The following is a 22,601-nucleotide window of genomic DNA, read 5'->3' as shown; positions in this document are numbered from 1 at the left end:
GCAATAGTGTAGTGGGAAGAAGTGTGTGTGTGTGTGTGTGTGTGTGTGTGTGTGTGTGTGTGTGTATTGCATTGATGATGCTCTTATTAAAGTTGGAGCCATTGGAGCCAATCATGTCATATTAAGAATGTCTACACTAAAACTGAAAAAGGGAAATCTGATTAAATAAATAATAAATAAAATAAAACTTTTATTTGTTTCCCGCTTTTCTGTGACAAGACAATCAAAGCGGCTCACAACACATTAAAATACACATTTACAGCAATGTAAATGATTGAGTTATCTCTTTCTTCTCTTTGACCACTTTCCTTGAAATCAACCTGTCTTTAAGGGACAAACACGTACAAAGACACCCCCCTACGCACACACACTCATGTGTGAAACAGCTATGGGAAGAAGAAATCCATTCCCCTTACTCCTTTCCAGCTCCTAGATACACCACTTCTCATCTTGCTCTTCCTGGAGTGGCAGAGAGAAAACTGAGCCTCATGTCAAATATGGTTTGCTTCACTTACTGAGGGTTATACTAGAGGCTGTGAAGGGAGAATCTGGAAGTCCTAGGTTCTTTTATTATGGTCCAAGTTATTAATCCCTGTATTTTCTTGCATAATGGAAGCCTCTACATCTTGGCTTTCAGGTGGAAGCAGCATGATTCCACGTGGAAAGAACAGCATTTCATGAAGGAATTAAAACTAAAGAGATGATACCAACAATATTACTCATATAACTGGGTTTTTAAAAGGCCAAAGCAAAAAAAAACTATGGCAGAGGTGTCCTAGGAAAGGATGATACTGTATAAATCAGGAAAGCTAAGAAATGTGAACCATTTGTGTAGGTATATACCACTGCAGAGAGACCCAGGCCGAATTGGATGTTCGGAGCAGTTGATTGGGATCTGGCTGGCAAAAAGTAGATATAAAAAGGGGGAGCGGCAATTGACAGTGGGAGAGTGTGTCATGATCCTGAGGGATTAACAGCCAAGAAGGCTGGGGTTTACAGAAACTGATCATGGAACAGTTTGGATTTAGGTTTCCAGATAGAGAAGGATAAATTTAAAGACCTAGGAAACCAGTTTGAAGTAATCAGTTCTGTGAGAAGTGGAAAAATAGTGAAGTTTAGGCTCGGATCCACAATAGTTTTGAAGAATTGTGAATTGTGTATAAGGTCTAATTTTCTTAAGATTTGTACTTGTAGGGGAAAGAGTGTGTAAACAAATAGAACACCACTGAAGTGTAACTGAAGATACTGAAGGAAATGAAACAGTGATAATTTTGTAAGCAGTGAAGTAAAATAACATTTTGTAGCCACAAGCTTTAAGAACCAGCTACCAAGAGGAAATAATATCATAAACTCTTTGTGTAAAGACTATTTTTCTTCTTGTTTACAGCAGAGTGGCCTGAAGTGATTATTTGGTAACAACAACAGAAACAAACATTTATTAATAAAGAGGGGCAAAGAGTAAGGTTGAGTGTTGTAGGATCCAGGGATAGTTACTGTATGTGGTTTCTGAAGAAAGAAAAGCCTTGAACTACTTTAGGGAAAACAGGAGAGGAATCCTCTGTAACCCTGGTCACTGCATCTCCACAACCATACCCCCCCCCAACATTTCACAGATGAAAACTGGGACATACGTGGCCAAGAAATATCAGTATGGTCAAGGTGACAAATGTTATTAATGAGGAACAACACACAAAATAGGAGATGCTGCAGCAGTTTGCTTTTGCTTGCCTACAAGAAAGGGAAAGATTTCATCCCTCCTCTCCTCTCCCCTCACTGAGTTCATTGAGAACAAATTACTTTTGCACTTTGAACTAAATTTGCAGTAAATGAAGTAAAGTGAGTACAAAGAGGGGAAAAGGCAGGAGGAGAGAAACTGGAAAGTTTTGAAAACAGCTTAAAAAGTGAGACAACAGAACATTAATCAGGACTCTCTGGGCCAAATCAGGATAGTTGGAGGGTATGGATCTCTCTCACACACATATACACATTCCCATGGGGTTCCTACAACATATATTATGATTACTAGAACTGGAGAACCACTGGAATTTATTAGGAAATTGTATTACTATGAATTTTGATTGAGAAGTTTTTCTAGCTGCTGTTAAGCACACAATAGGGAGTTATGCTGTAATTCTTTGAATAAAGAATTACGTCATAATATTCAAAAAGTACAAAAGGCAGGAAACTGCAAAGTTCCATTCCATACATTACTCTGAGAGTGACTGGATGGCATGTAGAGATACAGAGCATATAACCACCCAGTGCATTATTGGACACCTTGTATAAGGAACAGGATGCAGATTATGCAGATTTGCTGAAAGAAAATAGTGTTGAGTGAGAAGTTATGAATACAAAATAAAAAAGTGATGAATATCTAATCAGCCCTCAAGTTATTGCAAAACACATACGTTGGATGTGGGTTCCCTTTAGCTTCACATTTGATTGTAAACTCTTCATCAAAAGGGAATGCCACTTGATCAGTCGATTGAGCTGTGATTGTTGGGAGCTGCTGTACTGAAATAGAAAGACATAAAATGATCAAATAAGCAAAGAATGATGGCAACATTTCATTTTGTCTTAGCTTACAGTTGTAAATCGCTTAGACACTGTTAGTTCAGTATGAAGCGGTATATAAATGAAGCTGTTTGTTTTGTTTGTTTTTCTCAACCTCTTTCTTATCCATATGTTCCATGTTTTGTATAGATGTCTAGCTGGCCATTTCTCCTCTCCTCATTCTAAAAATCATGCTCCATTCCAAAATAATCCAAATAACAGTCAAAATAATTTTATAGGACTATGACCATGAAGTACAGTTTCAAATCTGTGTTATTATTACTGCAACAGATGAAGTATATGCATATGAACATACATGTGTGCCAAATGACATGAACATTCTGTTCTTCCCTTATAATTATATCAATTGATGTTAATTATGGTGGTGGGGAATAGAGCTACTTAAAAATATAATTTTAATATCTCAATTTAGTTCCGCATTTCTGTCTTTTGATGGTAGTGTTTAATAAATTTCAAACCTACACAGAATATGGTTAGCAACTAGGTAAAGAATTAGGTCAGAATATTCACAAAGTACAAAAGCCAGGAAACTGCAAAGTTCCATTCCACACATTACTCTGAGAGGTACAGGACAGATCAGGTTAGGGTTGCCATAACTGTCAACCTCCAAACCAGGACAAATGTTTAAAAAATGTAGGACAAATGTAGGACAAAATTTACCCCTCAAATGTAGGACATTTTTTTAAATGGAGGGCATGTGAACAACTAGAAAAAGTTAATAATTTAAAATAGCACTAATACAAACGCATGTTTCTTAGGCATGCTCAAAATAGAGGACATTTTGGCATTATTCCTAGACAGATGGCAGAAATGTACTTCCCTTTCTGGCCAACCCCCCCCCCATTCCAAAACACACACAACAGCACATTTTGGCATTTAACGTGGCTTTATTTAACATGGCCTCTTGCATATTTCAGAGGCTTTTTGCATAACCAAACCCTTTGGGTTTCTGACTTAACATGGGTTAACATGGCTATGCATATTTAACACGTCAAGGTGGTTTAACAAAAAGTGGATTGGCCCTCGGTTTCAACTGTACTTCTTACAAGTGTGTACTTAGTCAAGGCACTTTGGTTTTTCTTCATTGTTCATAAGTTTGTAAAAATCAGAGCAACTTACATTGGTCATGCCTCAGAGAGTATCAATATCATCATCATCATCATCATTGTCAAAACAAGGCAGACTTGTTAGCATTAAAAGCACCAAAAATACACAGAAATGCACTGTGGAAAGTCACACTGTCTCGGCTTCAGAAACACTGAGTGCCTGCCTCAGAAGCTGACTGTTATTAATATCACCACCACCATTATCATTATCATTGTTAAAACAAGGCAGACTTGTTAGCATTAAAAGCACAAAAATACACAAGAAACACACATGGGGAAAATACAAATTGTGCAAATGGCCACCCTCCTCCTCCTCCTCCTCCTCCTCTTCATCCTTGGCACCAAATTGTGCCAGGAAATGGCCCTTTCCCCTCCCCCTGGCCGAGAGCCAGAGGTTCTCAGAGCTCTGAAGCTCCCTGAGGCTGTCCAATAGGAGACTGGGCCCTGCCCCCGCTGTTCTCCTATTGACCAGGCAGCCTGAAGGGGAGAAGCTGCTGGTAATTAGGTCCATGCGCGAGCCGCAGCCAGCCGCAGCCCGCACAATTGTGGCCCATCGAGGAGGCGGCGGAGGAGGAGGAGTTGGGTGGCTGGCTGGCCGGCTGGAGCTGCTGTTAATTAGTGCAGTGCACATGTGCGCAGAAGCGCAGCGCGTGCGAATCACAGCCAGTCATGGCCCGCGCAACTGCCTTGGGTGGTGTGGCTGCTGCCGTGGCCCACCCAGGAGGCGAAGGAGGAGGTGGGTGGCTGGCTGGCCGGCTGGCCGGCCAGCCAGCCGGCCACATTAGTAGCCAGGGCAATGGCCACATCAGCCGGCCAGGCCCCGGAGCCAGGTCCGGAGGTGGGATTTAGCAGGAACTGGGATGGGACCATCCCGGTACTGCCAAAACCGTGCATCTCCCACCTAATGGCGGGACATGGCAACCCTAGATCAGGTGAGCTTTTATCATTTTTTTAAAAACATCCCCATGAGTAGGCCCACAGACAGAAAATAGTCTGAAAATAATGAAGGTGGCAATCATAGATACCTTTAAAGCAGGTAAAATATAATATGATATAATATATTGTGAAATAAGCTATGCAATTCCCACTACACAGAGAAACCACAGACCAGAAGGATAAATAGCCAGTCTGCCTCTTTGTGGACTTCATGGAACCCCTCCTCCCATGACAAGCCAGGCTGTGAGTGATGCAAGATCTCTTTCTTTGGGTTTCCAAGATATCTCCAAATAACTTAGCATAATTTGATCACTGTGATTTAAGTGCCCAGAAGATTTTCAGAAATTAATACAGGGTGAGTCTCCTTCTGATTTTGGATTTTGGAATCCAAATACATAATGGCATATACATAATGGTATATCTTGATTTCACTAAGGCCTTTGACAAAGTTCCCCATGATATTCTTGCAAACAAGCTTGTAAAATGTGGGTTAGACAAGGTAACTGTTACATGGATTTGTAATTGGTTGACCTGCCGAAGCCAAAGGCTGCTCAGCAATGGCTCCTTTTCATCCTGGAGAGAAGTGACCAGTGGGGTCCCACAGGGCTCTGTCCTGGGCCCAGTGTTATTCAACATCTTTATCAATGACTTGGATGAGAGAATTGGGGGCATACTCGTCAAATTTGCATATGACACCAAATTAGGAGGAATAGCTAATACCCCAGAGGACAGGATCAAAATTCAAAATGACCTGAATAGACTAGAAAGCTGGGCCAAAGCTATCAAAATGAAATTCAACATGGAGAATGAAATGCACAGATATAGGATGGGAGACACCTGGCTGAACGAGACTACATGTAAAAGGGATCTAGGAGTCCAAGTAGACCACAAACTGAACATGAGTCAACAGTGTGATGCAGCAGCTAAAAATGCCAATGCAATTTTAGGCTGCATCAATAAAAGTATAATGTCAATATCAAGGGAAGTAATAGTGCCACTATATTCTGCTTTGGTCAGGCCACACCTCGAATACTGTGTCCAGTTCTGGGCACCACAATTCAAAAAGGACATTGAGAAACTGTAGTGTGTCCAAAGGAAGGTGACTAAAATGGTGAAGGGTCTGGAAATCATGTCCTATGAGGAATGACTTAAGGAGCTGGGAATGTTTAGCCTGGAGAAAAGGAGGTAAGAGGTGATATGACAGCCCTGTTTAAATATTTGAAGGGATGTCATATTGAGGAGAGAGCAAGCTTGTTTTCTGCTGCTCCAGAGACTAGGACCCGGAGCAATGGATGCAAGCTGCAGGAAAAGAGATTCCACCTCAACATTAGGAGGAACTTCTTGACAGTAAGGGCTGTTTGACAGTGGAACAAACTCCCTTGGAGTGTAGTGGAGTCTCCTTCCTTGGAGGACTTTAAGCAGAGGCTGTCACTGTTGATTAAGAGTGGCAGGGGGTTGGACTGGATGGCCCTTGTGGTCTCTTCCAACTCTATGATTCTATGATTCTATATATTGGAGATAGTAACCAAGTCCATTTATGTTTCATGTACACCATGTGTACATAACCTAAAGATAATTTTATACATAATATTTTTAATAATTCTGTGCCCAAAACAATGTTTCTGTACACTGAACCATCAGAAAGCAAAGATATCACTATCTTAGCCACTGATTAAAATATTTTGGAATTTGGAGTATATTAGATTTTGGAATAGTAGAAAACTCAACTTGTACTGTACCTGTATTTTGTTTACAGTTAAATAAAAGATGTTGGCTAACCTAGGTCTCAGCATACCAACATAAATCCATCAGTTACCAAATAGTAGCATCCTCGTTCAAAGACACAGTCTTGATGTTAGAATGAATGGGACTGGATGGTATGCAAATAATCTATTTACATTTTTTTAGAATTTTTATTATCCTTAAGAAATTAAAGTGTTGTGAATTTCCACATAACCAAACTATAAAAACGGAAATTGTACCCTGAAGAGTAATTAACCATAATAGAATTACCATTTTGTTATAAATTACAGGAATGAATATTAGGGGTACTGGCTAGAAACTCTTTAAGCCCAGTGAACCAGAAAACTCTGTGCTCGTACAGAATGTGGTATCTTACTGCACCATATGGTGTATCATCTTCAACACCTCCAATGGCATCAGACTTTACCCAGCTTGTTTATAATCAAATATAATTCATGTTTATTAAAGCCATAAAAAGGGCTTTATTAACAGAAATTAAGAATCAAATGGAAATGTAAGGTCAAAGGAAGGTCAAATAATTTGGAGAAAGAAATTGTTCTTGTCACTACTTAAACCAGAATATGGTTCTGTGGCTCATCAGAGAATTTTAATGTGATTCTTGCAGCTGGAAGCCAAGTAGATGAGTTACATTTTCAGGGCTAAGTTCAAATTTCCTGATAGAACAGATTTTTTAAGGTTACATGGATGTAACTTCAGTGTCAAATATTCAAACAGTATAAACTTTTTAAACTAATCATGATATTGTGAATTAATGTTGAGTACAACAGCAATTCCTTACCATGACATATATGGCACACACTCTCCACTCTACCTCTGGATGAAACTATTAGATGGTATTTAGTACCAGATATTAATGGCCTAATGCTTAGTAGGCATACTGAAATTATAACTGAAAATATACGTGTCCCTCCTGAATTTGGAATATTTTAGAGCACTATAAGAATCAGCTGGTTACAATGCAGATCAGAGGTGAGTTTTTGTTTTGTGTGTGCTCTTTCTTGATTTCTGATTTCTACTCATCATGGCTGGTTGTTCAGGTTCTAATCAAGTTATTCAGTGAAGTTGGCCAAACATAAGATGGTGAGACAACCCTCGAAAGGTGGCAGATATTTGGAGGCAATGGTCTTAGTCCCTGGACTGTTCAACCTATGTTCTCTAGGTGTTCAACTCTGTTACCTTAAAATATCAGTAGAATCCTACATGTAAAATGTTTGAAGCCTCCCCTAAAACTGACATAAATTCTATCATGTCAATTCTGGTGGAGGAAACCATCCTATGAAATATCACTTCCATCAGGTTCTCTGTTTGGAATGGAGAGCAAATGTCTTGACCAGCTGTGGTAACTAGGGTTCTGAAACAGACGGGCAAAAAGATGTGGCTTCTGGCCCTTCAGGGGTGTGGTGTGCACACAACACATGTCCCTGATGTGGCTGGAAACAGCTCCAAGGCCTTCAGAAAAAAAGAGTAGCAAAAAGCCGCTCCTTTCTGGTGGCCTATTTGGGACCACAGTAGTAGCCTGCTTTCAGAGCCACTCCAAGCTGCTGGTCTGCTTCAGTCTTAGACACACAATAGACAGGTTTGATGTTGGTAGAGGCTAGGGGTATGAAGAATTATCACAAAATTATTTCTTTTTGATTTGATCAGAAACATTTTCTGATTCTCAGTTGAAATTTACTGAAAAATGTCTTTGTACCAAACTTTTTTTTCTCTTTTTGAAACAAAGCTTACAACAATAATAGAAGTTCACAGTAATCACAAAAGCATACAACAACCATGGGACAATTGGCTTGATTATCTAAAAGATGCAAACAACCTGAATCAGAAAGTCACAGAGCAAGGCAGGAACTATCATAGGCGGGTTACAAATGGCCCTCAAGGGGCCGTTTTCCCGCCGCCACCATTCGCTGCGTAGGGAAGCCCCAGCGGCCAGACCGCGAGGCTTCCCCACACAGCAAAAAAGGAGCGCCAAAATGGCGCTCCTTTTCAAAACGCGGAAGTGGCGCCTTGAGGGGCAGAGCATGCCCTCGCGGCGTCACTTCCGCTGTGACACGTCTGAACACACAGCGTCCAAGACATCAAAATGGCGGCGCCCATGTGGATGGGCACCGCCATAAAGTCCGCGCTCTGCGCGAACTGGCAGGAAGGGCCGTGAGGAAGGTAAGAACCTTCCTAACCCTAATAAGGCCCTTCCTAACCCTAGTATGCACGGAGCGCGGACTTTATGGCGGTTTATAACCCGCCATATTTTTGCACCATTAGTGCAAAATCATTTTTGTGACTGTGAGAACTCTCACTGATTCCAGCAGAAGACATCTGGGAGATGAGGAGGGGGGAAATTAATTTTTTCCTTCTTGCACATGAGAATGAAATACACATTTTTATTCTTTATAAGATCAGATAAATATGCTTGATATGGTGGTGAGCATTCAGCTTTACAGTATATATAGGGTTTGGATATGTGGACAGGTGGATGGCTGAGCAGAGATTCAGTCATATTGTCACTCTCCCAAACCCAGAACATTCACTTCAAAAGTTCAAACTAGAGAGCTAGAAGCTGAGCTTTACCAAAAACAAGCCCTTTCTTACTGTCTTCATTGACAGGGAGAAAGTAAATTACTAACCTGAGAAGAGCATTGAATGTGGAAACCATGAAATACACCTGCCAGGCCAGGCCAATGCAGTCCCATATCTAGCTTGATTCTCCATAAAAATCTGAAATGTTCTCCATTCAGTTAAACTTCTTTACAAACACTTAAGAAAATCATATATTTGCAAAGGAAGGGAGCCTTGAGTTACCAAATTTCAGCTATACATTAGGTTAGGTGTAATTCTTATGAGCATGCTCAGTACTTTCAATTCCTGTTTTGAGGGCTTATCTGGTAAAAGAAAACTTCAGATCCTCTACTTCCAATGAGGAATAGTGGATCTGTGTGTACTATACAACAACCATGCCACAGCTAAACATGAACAAAGAAACAGACTTCTCATTTCTATGGTAACAGACCAAGAGATATATTAAATAAATACATTTGGGCTTAAAATTGCAATAGATAGGGTGTGTGTGTTTGTGTGAATGAAGTGATTTCTGGATTAATATTAAAAAAATTACTGGATTGTATAATTTACCCTTTTACCTCTGGGGCTTTCTACATTACACTATCAAATCTAAATAAACAGAACACAAAAAACCCCACACACCCTCAGCTACTTGTTTACTGTGCTGCAGACCAGTCAAGAGAGGAAAGCAGATATACATTTATTTCACATATGAATTCCCCATAGGCTCCACTAGAGCATCAGAAAGCTCAAAATGGAAACAGCACATCAGCAGGATGTAATCTATTTGATGGTATGAGAACATTCAGTAAATAGCTACAACTTACCAGAAAGCGGGATTTCAATGGATCCGGCCAAACTTAATACAAAGAGAAGCATGCATACAGTGATCCCTTTTGTGTTTAATGACATCTCCATCTTTCTTTTGTAAACAGGGAGTCCAAAGAGACTGAAATGTGCCTTGTGGTTTTTCTGTTCTTCAGTTTAAAAGACGTCCTCAAGAGCAAAGCCTGGAAACGGAGCAAAGAGAGCCATATAAATAAACTCAAGGCATCAGCTCAGCTCTAATTATATTAGGAAAATCAAGAAATAGTCAAGACATATAAACGGAAACATAAATCACAGTAACATACACATTATAACATATTCTCCCCCTCCCCTGAATCCACACACAAAAAGAGACACAGAGGAAACAAAATCAATTACACTACAGAAATCTAATTACTTTTTCCTTTGCAAATAAGAGTAACCATGGCTAAAAATTGCCAAATTTATAATGGTTTACATTCATTTATTTTAAAAGTACATATGGATATGAATAACCTTCTTCATCATTCTTGTTTACATCATCTTTCATTTGTTTGCCTGAAAGTTTACCCGCATTTGTTTCTTTAAGAAAAAGCTGAACTCACATTTTCAGTTCTTTCTCATCTCTCCTCACACCAACACTACTATAATGAAACTAATTTAAATCTGCAGTGAATGTGCAGTAAAAGGCCAAAAATGTAATTATTCCAGATGGGTGACCCAAGCCCACATTGTCAATAGTGAGGAATGTTGGGAGCTACACTTCCACTATATCTGGAGGATGCCATGATTGTCCACCTGATGGGAAAATGCTAGGATTCCAATCAGCACTCACCCATTCTTGGTAAAAAAAAAAAAAATGTTTTAAAATAAATTCTAGGTTCACCCAAGATATTCTGTCTTGTTATCAGTAGTTTGATTAGATAGCCAAAACATTTCAGTGCAGTCCTGCACTGAACTTGGTCCAAATTGGTAGAATTCAAAGATATAGCCGTGTTAGTCTGTAGAATCAGTATGCAGAGAGATTTTATAGTACCTTTGAGACTAACTGGAAGAAAGAAGTTGGCAGCATGAGCTTTCATAGACTTTAGTCTACTTCCCCAGATGCTTTTGGTGGCATGGAAACTATCCAAATTGTTATTTTTGTTCTTGTTTCTGACTTATGGCAACCCTAAGGTGAACCTATCACAGGGTTTTCTTGGTAAGATTTGTTTGGGAGGTGGGGGTTTGCATTCCCTTCCACTGAGGCTGGGGGAGTGTGACTTTCCCAAGGCCACCCAGTGGGTTTCCATGACCAACGAGGTATTTGACCCCTCCCGGTCTCCAGAGTCCTAGTCCAACACCCAAATCACTATATCATGTTGGCTTGATCTGGATTACTCATAAGTCAATTAGCATATACTAGAAACCTGAAGGAAAGACTGTTGTGTGGTAGCAGTATCTCAAAATGTTAATTTGGTCTGCTCAGTGAGTGGCTTTGTATCAATTGCTATAGCACAGACTACTTTACAGCATTATTTTAAGGACAGAAGGGGAGCTGGAAAGAGGATATAATCTTCCTAAATTCCTTGGAAGAATAAAAGTGAAATAAAGAACAAAATAAATGTCTCATTTTTTTTATTCAACAGCATGCTCAGAAAAGTGTTACTCGTGATCAAGGTGGAAGCCAGTGGAGTAGCAACCCACTGCGATATTGATGGGAGGTCAGGTGAGTAGCTATTCCCAAAGAAATCTTCTGGACTGTAATTTGTACTGCAGAGAAGCACATTTACCATTCAGACTCATTCCACAGAAGAATAAGGCAGCCAGCCAGAAAGTGACACTTAGAAAACCCCAGAGAGACAGCAAGAAACAGCTGGCTGACCAGCAATTATTGGGAGGGTGTTACAGGCCATTGGTTTATAACTGGGTAGAAATTATGGAGATCTCAGCAGTTTTTTGACTTAATGCCAAAAATAAATGAGTAGGGCTTTGATGGAATTTCATATTCAGGGATTCCCCCCACCTCTGCCTACCCCCATGGTAAATGTTAAAGCTGACAGTAACTAAATCAGACTTGAGCTACAGCAGATTTATCCCAGTTTGGAATATAGGCACATATAGAGAATGCCTGATTTTGGCCAAGGAAACCAAAATTTAAACCTGGTGTGGGCAACTGCTGTTAAGCAAGGGGCCACTTGTCAAAAACATCTGAGATGAATTAAAATGTGTGAAATATTATTGTATTTATTAAAATTATACCCCACTCATAATTAAGAATAAAAATTCCCCACTCAAATGTGATATTGTAAATTAAATGTATATTTATATATAAATCAACCTTAAATGTATTTAAAATGAATTTAATGAATGTGATATTGACTATGACACAGACTGCTGATACTCATCATCCTAACCACCACCACCATCATTTCTTACCTATAGGCTGATTTTCCGTTATCCAAAATCCTTGTGAACAGAAGGGTTTTGTTATGGATTTGTTTGGATTTTATATTTGCATATGCGTACATAGTGAGATGTTGGAGATGGAACCCAAGCCTAAACACAAAATTGATTCATGTATCCTATATGCCTTATACACATAGCTTGCAGGTAATTTTGTACAATAGTTTTAATAATTTTGTGCATGAAACTAACTTTGTATACACTAAACCATCAGAAAGTGATGGCTTTCCTGTCTCAGCCACCCATGAAAAATAATTTGGGTTTTGGAGGATTTCGGATTTCGGTACTGTGGATAAGGAAGACTCAACTGTATTTATATAAATATAAATCATACATAAAGCACATAAAACTAATACATACTAAAATCCACCAATACAAATTTGAAGCCATAATTTTAAAATAATCTGGATAGGCCTGTTGGAAAAGACTTGTCTTTACTGCAGATTTAAACTCAGAGAACATCTAGAACTGATTGGTCTCTTCTGACAGGTCATTCCACATTCTCAGAGCAGCCAAATAAAATGTCCTCTAGGTAACGGTCAGCCCAGTTTTGACTGACTGAAGAGGGCCTAAGTGTATGGAGTGGATTGTATGGAATCAACTGCCTAGAGTGACATGACTCATTGGGAAAAATGATAATGTTTGGCAAGGTTAAAGGTCATGAGAATAGAGGAAGACCACATTACAGGCGGAAGGACACAATCAAGAAAGCCACAATCTTGAGTTTGCAAGACTTTAGTAGGGCTATTAATAACAGAGTGACTTTGAGGTGTCTCATTCATAGGGTTGCCATAAATCAAAGCTGATTTGATGGAGATTAACAACAATGATGATACTAACAATGATACTGGCAATCCCATTATAAATGTTGTTAAATTCTGATGGCAAACTACAGTATCACTTTTTAAAACTACACAAGCACTGTGGGACTTCGTGTTGTCCATGAGCTGCACTTTCCTGACCCTGGATTTAAACCATATCCAGCCATGAATCTGGATTTGGCAGGCTTGAGGAAATAATTACAAGCAAACTTCAGTTAACAAACCCTTTGACAAAGAAGCCTTTTTTTTACAAAGTGTTTTTATGCCCTCGGGCCCTGCTTTCTCTCCTTGTCTTTTACCTAGCTAAGAGGATTTTGTGTTGTTTTGTTTTAATAGCATCAACAATGGGAGGATAGGGAAGGAAGGATGGAGAAACACAGACTTTCTTTGTCAGTTTGTGGGAGCTGGGAAGAATGAGATTCTACTCTAGCAGAATCTACAATTGCTGCTGTGACTCCCAGCAAAACAGCAGCTGCCTCCAGCATCCCTTACTGAGGACATGGGAACATAAAAGGATAAAAAGAGAAAACAGATAAACTACCTCATCAGTATATTAAAACAGCACAGATCTGTAAATGTAGCCACCAAAATGGAAAATATAAGAAAAATGGAGGACAGTAAAATTTTAAAATGTGAATGCATTTGGAAACAGCTTTCAATGTTCTGTTTACTTCTGCAATAATTACCTGACATGATTGTTTCATTTCACTTATCCCCATAGATAAGTTGAATGGAAAAATTGCTGAAGTATATTAAACTGTGAAGTCAAAAGCTTTAATAGCTGGCATCCATAGTTTTTTTTTATCATATATCTTAGTTTTTTACCATACATCAGAGGAGTCACAGACAGAATAGGGAAACTGCTGAGGAAACACAACCTCCAAATGGTTTACAAATCGACCAAGAAAATCCAGCAAATGCTGCACTCAGCGAAGGACAAGAGAGACTCTCTCACAGCAGCAGGAGTTTACTGCATACCATGCAACTGTGGACAAGTGTGCATAGGGACCATCAAACACAGTGTTCAAATATGAATCAAGGAACATGAGAGACACTGCAGATTGAGTCAGCCAGAAAAATCAACAGTAGCAGAACACTTTAAAAAATCATCCTGGGCACAAAATGCTGTTTTAAAACATTGAAATTCTGGACCATGCCAACAACTATCAGGTCAGATTGCACAGGGAAGCCACTGAAATCCACAAACACCTGGATGACTACAAAAGGAAAGAAAAAAACCTTAAAGTGAAGTAAGTTTGGCTACCGATCCTGAAAAACAGCAAAATAAGGACTCAGGAAATGCAAATGAAAACCACCCAGGGTCAGGGGTTTTCCAAGCAGACAATGGACCTCATCGCATGGGGTTTTTAGAATGGCCCTGGTGCGGAACAAAAGGGGGTGGCAAGGGAACAGAATGGAGAAAGGACACATTTTACCATATTCCGGAACACCGCCAATGCCACCAGAAGTCAGTGTTCTGTTACCCAACCACCCCCCAGAGGGCAATTTTCAGGAACTGTTCTGAACAGTTCCTAAAAATCATGGATGGTGAACAGAACGGGGACTTCCGGCTGCATCTGTGGCATTCTGGCATGTCTTAAATTGTGTCCTTTCCCCATTCTGTTCCCTTTCCTCCCCCTTTCGTTCCGTGCCAGGGCCATTCTAAAAACCCTGTGCGATGAGGTCCAATGATAACTAACTAAACAGACACTAATCCTCTTTGCATATCCTCCCAACCTGAGGCCTTGCCATCAACAACAGAATAATACACAAATTAACAAAGAAATCACTCCTCCTTACCTAGGGTCACACAGTATACATAAACCCAACTTTCTTCTATGCCAGATTTCTCTGAAGATGCCAGCCACAGATGCTGGCGAAACATCAGGAAAAACCTCTTCTAGAACATGTCCACATAGCCCAAAAAAACCCATAAAGATATATTAAACTGCTCTTCTTTTTTCTGGCATAGGAACCTACCCCTATTTTTTCATGTCATTTTTGCCTCAGGTTCCACACTTCCTGTTAAAGATGTAATGCTTGGGAACAAATCTACTTTTTTTAACTGAGGTATTCCTATAGTATCAATATGCAATTTCCTTGCTGGCACTTTTATTTCCCCGCCCTCCAAATCCCATCTGCTTTTTCTTCCCTTCTCTTCTCTGTTTCTGTTTGGGTTGTTAGACTTTGTTTTTGATTCTCATGTACATATTTTGCTATTTCCCCCTTATTATTCACACTTTTGTCACTTTTAAAAAAACATATGCACTCTCATATATATTTTCTTATTGACTGAGCACAAGGTGGCATTGCTGTGCATCTATGTTTACATTTCACAAAGACATGCATTTTGAGTTAGACACAGGTGTTTTCAGACAGGGAAAAATCACCCTGTGCTTATGATGAAAAGTAAAAGATATAGTTACATTTGTGTTAACAATTTTTTAGACCACAAGCTGGAGAAATAATTGAAGAGCCCAGTTAATACTAATTTTCTTTCTTTTATTAATCACTGTGTTTGAAGACTTAATTCTAGCTGCAAACATTTCAGAACATAGGAAAAGTGGCAGCTCATGAAAAAACAGAAGCTGCTGCCTATTTGGCCCTGCCTGTTTTCAGACAGTGAATTACAGTGCTCTTCCCTCCACCACCAGCCCTTGCCCTACTGAAGAGGAAACCATCAATGCTACTGCTCCTGTTATTCCCTCCCTTCAATATTCTGTGCATTTACTCTTTTCCCTTACTTGTCCTAGTGAGTGGCAGCTTTTGCTTCCCCTATCAGTGGGATGGCGAATCCACTCCAGCTTTTGATCTGAAAATGAATGAAGAGATCCAAAGGGCTAAACCATGATCCAGAACTTTGGATAGCATTTTTAAAGTCTTGGAGTAGGGTCACTGCTCTACTCACATGGAAGCCATCAGATGTCACTGGTACTGGTATTTGGGGGGGGGGGGGGGTGCTGTTGCTACTATGCAGTGCAATTATTAGTGTTGGGTTGGAACTAGGGCCATCCAAGGACCTTTTCACACTACAGAGTTATAGCACTATGATTCTATTTTAACAGTGGTAGCTGCATCCTATGGAATTCAAGGGTTTATAGTTTAAAAGGTGCTCTATATTTTATAGTTTATAGATCATTTTAGAGTTTATAAATCCCTGTATAAATGATTGAGAATTAAAAAAAAATCCCTCTCTAAGCTGCAGACGTCTGGATCCCATAGAATGGGGTCTGGCAGTTGAAGTAGAATCATAGCACTCTAATTGTGTGGTGTGAAAGGTCCCGAGGTTAAAGTCCATGCTCAACTATTAAATTCATTAGTAGCTGGTACAGACCAGGATGAAAAACCAGCTTCCAGCTGGCTTGGGGGCATAGTGTACACATAACGTACACCCCAAAGATGCACAGAAGCCAGTTTTACACTGTCCACCCACCAGCATGGCAGCCAGATTCAAGGTGCTCCGGCAGTGTAGCATTTATATGCCGCATGAGCATCATAAACCCACGTAAAATGTGTGGTTGCTTCAGCCCCAACCCAGCTCTTTCAGGAGCAGTCTGTTTTGCCCTTAAGTAAACCTAGGCCAAACATTATCTCTTTCACCTTTTTCTACCTCTCAGGGTTGTTGTGAGGATAAAAACTGTGCGGATCCATGTAGGCAACTACAGACATAAATAATATTATCTTTTTTCTCTCTGTGAGAAGGTTGTCATAAACTGAAGTTTCCAAAGACTATTTGCAGTTCAGGACTTTGTGCAAAAAATGCATGTTGTGCCAATAACAGCATTTTCTTCTGGTTTTTTTTTTTAAGGCGGGGCACAGAATCAGTCCTGAATTGTGAAGATGCTCACACATCTAGCATTCTCCTTGTTAGGATTTGTTGATATCCCAGAAACTTATTTTGGCCCAGTGCACACTGGCAAGAAACAGCGTCATGGTGGTGATAGTAGGGTTCGGGAGCGCACAGCATCTGCACGCTCCTGAAACTTAGAACATCACAGTGGCATCATTGCTGCACGTGTTGATGACGTCGCATGTGCGCCATGTCCAAACAGTGTGGTGCACCCATGACATCACTACGCTGTGCCAGGGCCTTAATCGCGCCTTGCAACACTGCAAGAAAGAGCTGCATTTCACAGCTCTTTTTTACAGTGGATCATTGTCACGGCCATGTGGTTGCCACAATCCAGAGGAAAAAGGGGCGGCCTCTGGCGACCCCTTTATCCTCATCTGTAAAGCCCCTGTGTGACCATTTCAAATATTTTCCCATCCCTTTACACAACATTGAGCTCACTGGAAGAAAGTTGTAATTTAATTAAACAACTGAATAATTCCCTTCTTTCCATTCTTTTCGGTAATGGTGCAGCTTTATATTTGGTGCAGGCGTATATTTGGTTGTTTGCACAAACAGATATTGAGAGTTTGAATGTATACATAAACTTTTAAACATCTTGTCCTTCTAGCACAGCATGCCTCTTTGTGGTGGGTCCTTCTGGGAGAACTGGTTATAGTGCTCTCTTCTGCCAGGAGAGGTAGCACTCACTTTTAATGTTAGCCCTCTGGCTCTAGGTACATTCACCCATAATGAAATAACCCATGCCCTGTGCCTACATGATGAAAGAATTCTTCCTATAGCAATAATTAAATCATTATTCTTCAGTTTATCAGCACAACAGACTTCTTGAAAACCTTATTTCCAAATTCCTGTCACCAGCTTTTAATAAAAATAAAAGGTTAGCTCTTCCTCATTTGGTCTGTATGGGATTAACATTTGAATCTCAAGATTTTGGGCAGCTCTGAAACCATCCTCTCACTCACTCACACATGACCATTTATTATTCTTCAGAAGCTTTGTGGCAAATTATACTCAAACAACAGAAAATTTACTATTGTTCTGGGAATGTGTTTCGACTACAGCAATCTTAGTGTGTAGAGTAGCTTCAAATGGCAGCATTACATCAAAGGACACACCACTTTTTCTTACTATACATATCAGGGAAATGGTGGAGCTGTGACATTTCCCTGCAGTTTTAGAGACATTTTAAAATGTGTCTCTGTTCACACAGAATTTGCTTCAATCAACTGTGATTTGGATCTTCAAACTGCTACTCAGTTTTAGTGCTACACAAGATAAAAGGGAAGTTCAGCTTGTAATGGGACTCCCTCAGACCATTCAACCATAAATGCCACTTATGTGGGATGGCTAAAAAGAAAGAGATATACTATTTGGGCTATCAGTATACACAGAGTTTGCACCAGCAATCAATACCCTTTTGCACCTTCTGAGGGCTCTTCTTCCTTGGGTTTGCTCCCTTTTCAACAGTGGTAACAGGAATCTTCGAAGTCAGTGGATTGACTAATCCCTTCCAAGTTTTGCTCTAAACTTCAGCATCATGTGTATTGCTTTTCAAGTATGTGCTAAAAGTGGAAGTGAATCACTCTACCGACATCTAAACTAGCAATACCAGTCTTTTTGGCCATCTACAAAAAACTACTATTAAGGCCAACAGAGACTCTACCAAGTTGGCTTGGTGTGCACATCTTGGAATGCCCAAGGATTACGACCATTTATGCACTGAAATGCACACTTTAAAGGATATCAATGGATTTGTCCAAAAGAATTATACATATCTGAAAAATGTGCACATTTCATAATACACAATGTGCAGAAACATTCACATATTTGAAAAATATAAGTACATAAAGGGAAAAATACTACTGTAATCTGTAAATCACCCACCTACTTTCATGAGGCCATACCATTTGTCACAGCATAACTAGGAAGTGAAACCAAAATACTTCTGATCTGGCATTTAGCCTAAGAACAGACAGTTTGGGCTGGTTTTCTCAGGTTTGAGTGGCTTTGGGAATCAAGAGGATTGTGGCTTGTAAATGTTTGGGGCTGATAATTCAACCATTTTGACCATTCTGAGGGCTTCAGGAGATTCCTGTGTGTCTTTGGGACTACAGTATGTCCACATTCAGTCCAGATGCCAGACTTTAGCCAGTCCTGCTGTAAAACAGCAACAGTTCAGTGTAACTGAGCACGAAGCAGATTTTGAGGTGAAAGGAAAGGAAGTCTACCAGTGTGGAGTTTCTGAATTTGCATACCACTATTCCTTTCTTAGAAGAAGGAAAAAAGCACCACCTTCTACTTACTTTGACTTCTCTCTCTAAGCAACAGTGCAATATGGACTCAGATGTTTATAACACTAGTCAGTTATTTCATATTGTACCATTTGAAAATTACTTCACAAAGACAGCTGAATGATCTGGCTGTGTATCATATGCTCATCACATTTGTGCTGCAACAGTGTATCTACTGTTTTAATTTTCACACTATACATCCCTCAATACCGAGATGGTTATTCACACTGCCCTGTTTGCCCTGCCTCCTTCATCATGATTGCTTTATGTGTATTTATTTTTCAAAAAGCCCTAATAATACAATTACAATACTGTATGATGTTGTAGTGCTATTAAACTACTGCCTTAGATAAATATATATAGAGAAACAGGGAAACACTATGGGGGCAACACTCTGGCATGTGGTATTCTAAGGAAGCAGAAAAGAGATCTTTGGAAAATACCCCTATACAATAAAAGCATGTGTATACGGTGCCACCATTGTTATGTGATGGACGCATAGTGTCCGCATGTTGTGCTGCACATGTGACATCACGAGTGCGCCATTGGTGCACTCAGACATCACAATGGCGGCGCAAAGAGAACCCACTTTTCACAGGTTCTTTTTCCTCTGCAGGGAAGCTGCATGGTTTGGCAGCTGCAGCCTCCCTGTGGGAGAATAAAAGGTGCCAGCACGCCTACCTTTTTGGGAGGTCTGTACCTCGCCTTGGGCACATCCTATTTGGACTATGCAATTTACCCTACTTGGGGCTGCCTTTGTGTTTGGAAACTTCAGAGGGTCCAAGGAGGTGAAGTGAGACTGGTAACTGGGGCAGGATAAAGAGACTATACAATGCTGTTGAAATATCTCCACTGATTGCCATTTTATTTCTGGGAGCAATTCAAAGAGCTAGTTTTGTCTTATAAAGCCCTATATGGCTCAGGTCAAGACTATTTGGCAGGCTGTTCCCTGTATGAGTCAGCCCAGGCTCTGAGATCATCAGGAGAGGCCCTTCACAAAAGTATGAGGGTTGGGAACAAGGGGAAAGGCATTCTCAGTGGTTGTCCCTGGACAATTCCCTTCTCAGGGGGTCTGAGTGGTCCCTTCCTTGTTGTCCTTCTGTCAACAAGCTAATTACTTTTTATCCAGACAGACTTTTAAAAGAGAACATTTTTAAAGAAAGGTTTGGAGGTTCTGCACGGTTTTAATTGTACTCTTTTAAAGAGCTTTTTTTTTAAATTGTGTATTATTCTTTTACTGTATAATGTGTTTTAATACTGTAACTATATATATTTTAATGCTCGTTTTTTAGATGTTTTCAGTTCTATTGTTCTTTTAAATTGTGAACTGCTTCAAGTTCCAGTTTGGGGGGAAAGGTGGGGAGGAGGAGGAGGAGGAGGAGGAGAAACAGAATAATAATAAGAAGAAGAGGAGCAATTATTATCACTGTCATTAAGGGTACACTTCAGGGGCATGTAACAAAGGGTGCAAAGCATGAATCAAAGGAAAATGAAAATTCTGGCAGGCATAAATTCTTTGCTCACCCTATAGTCTGGATGGATGAAGAGGGAACTATGGATGTATGGTGGATGTATGATATGTGTGTGGGGCATGTCTACACTCTTGGCACTCCTTTCAGGAGAGTGCCAAAGAACTGCCATCTCCATTGTTTTCTCACCCCAGCATTCAAAAGGGCCACAAGCAGCACTGCAGTGGAAACAGTACAGGTGGGCAGTTCTTTCAGGTTCTCCCAGAATGGACTAAGTTCTCACCTTTCTTCACTCTATTTAGAGAAAGAGATAGCTCCCTTTTTGATAAGAGGTAGGGTACAGTACTTCCACTGACCCATGGGTAAGTCAAACCTGATTTTTGGGGTCATTTTTTTTTACTAAAATGTCCATATACATGACTATATATAGTAAATCTCACCAGACTTTCTGTGGTTTGTAGCTGAACCTCTCATTTGAAGAATATCTTGCAGGCCTTTTCTGAAGAATGTTATGAAGTTGTTTGTATTAGATAGACTGAATTGGGGAGGAGATCCTGAGGTATTAAACCAGCAAAAGGTCACCAATTCCAGTAAAAATGTCTCCTTTTTGCTAAATAACTTTAGAGCTGCAATTTATCATTTTCTTCTCTCTGCATTTCCCTCTTTTCTCAACCCAAGGTGTGTGTGTGTGTGTGTGAAGCAGGTAATTTGAATTCACTGTGGATAATTACCCCAAACTCCTTGCCTACTATTCATTATTTACTGTACCCTTCCAATAACTGTAAATACTGATTGCTTTGAGGAGAGCTCATTTATTTGTTTAATGAGATGCCCTTTTCCTCCAGCCTGCCAGTTCTCTAACATGTACCATTTTGTTAAGGAACCATGCCATTCGCGATTCTTGTATTGTACATTGCCTTTTCTGGTATGCATAAAAAATAAAATAAAATTGGGCAACCAAATAGGGCAGAAATTATTAAAATTTCATTTATCTCCTGAAGCTCCTGAGCAATTTTCACTACATATAATTGCTATATTAAAAATAGCTCATAAATTCAAACAGCATGACAAGCCAAAATTTCAGATTGCATTTCCACTGCTAGAAAAACTATATTATATTGCTATTGCTATTGCTACATCCGCCACCATCTAAGCTATTTTATCTTCCTTTTCCCAAAAACTCATAAACAAAGCCAATGAAAGCTAGATTTTGTAAGCTTTTATACAATGTAGTGAAGAGAAATGAAATAATTGGATTTCCACAAGCTCAGTAATAGTTAATATTTGAGATGACCTTTTCTTTAGCTAAATTCAGATTTAATTTACCAATGACTTGTTAAAAGAATCTTACATAAAAGTCAGTGGCAATTAGAAATTAGAGCTCCAGAGTGACCCCCAATGATAAAAGGGCAAGATAAATCTCTTTAAATGATTTCTGGTTTTACAAATTAAAAACACTCATTATTTCACTGCACACAGTTGGTTGGACACCAGCTTGGTCATACTTTGAACAGTAGACAGATTTGAGTCAATGTGACCTAGTCATGCTAATTGGATAGGTTCCTTTGTGTGGACATTATTAAAATGTATTCGCTACTATACTGCATGGTCAAAATGAGAGCCAGTAGTAAGCATGACCTCTCCTTAGGAGCCGGGGACAATAATGCACATCATTAATGGCAGCTGGAAAAAAAAACAGGATACATTCAGAGGACACCTAATATTCCTTCCCCACATCATGTAAAAATACAGTCAGATCATGTCTGTCTTTGTTAACTTGAAATTCTGAATTACTTTATGTGACTTCTTATATATTGAATGAACTGAGTGAAGAGAACAACATGGTTCAGATGGAAGGAGTTGCTTATATTTGGGCTTAATGTCTAGTGTTTTTATGTTTCAAGCTGCCTTGGAAATTGGTTATATAATAATGGTTGCTAACTCCCTCTTTTTAAAGGGGTCTACACTCTCCTGTATTA

General features: G+C 39.7%; 1 protein-coding gene across 5 annotated transcripts in view; it reads right to left on the bottom strand.

The window, feature by feature from the left end:
• The window catches only part of CHL1 (cell adhesion molecule L1 like), a 313,645-nt gene that overhangs the window by 107,703 nt on the left and 183,341 nt on the right, over positions 1–22,601 (bottom strand). For all 5 annotated transcript variants that reach the window (XM_042452045.1, XM_042452044.1, XM_042452047.1 and 2 more), the window contains exons 3-4: positions 9,764–9,946; positions 2,409–2,514 (exon numbers count right to left, since the gene is read on the bottom strand). In XM_042452045.1, coding sequence (XP_042307979.1) covers positions 2,409–2,514; positions 9,764–9,854 — 197 coding nt within the window. In that variant the 5' untranslated portion in view covers positions 9,855–9,946. The remainder of the gene's footprint in view (positions 1–2,408; positions 2,515–9,763; positions 9,947–22,601) is intronic.

The sequence above is a fragment of the Sceloporus undulatus genome, chromosome 2 (genome assembly GCF_019175285.1).
Source record: "Sceloporus undulatus isolate JIND9_A2432 ecotype Alabama chromosome 2, SceUnd_v1.1, whole genome shotgun sequence".
Lineage (NCBI taxonomy): Eukaryota > Metazoa > Chordata > Lepidosauria > Squamata > Phrynosomatidae > Sceloporus > Sceloporus undulatus.
The sequence above is the reverse complement of the archived record's forward strand: the minus strand, read 5'-3'. Positions and strand labels throughout refer to the sequence as shown.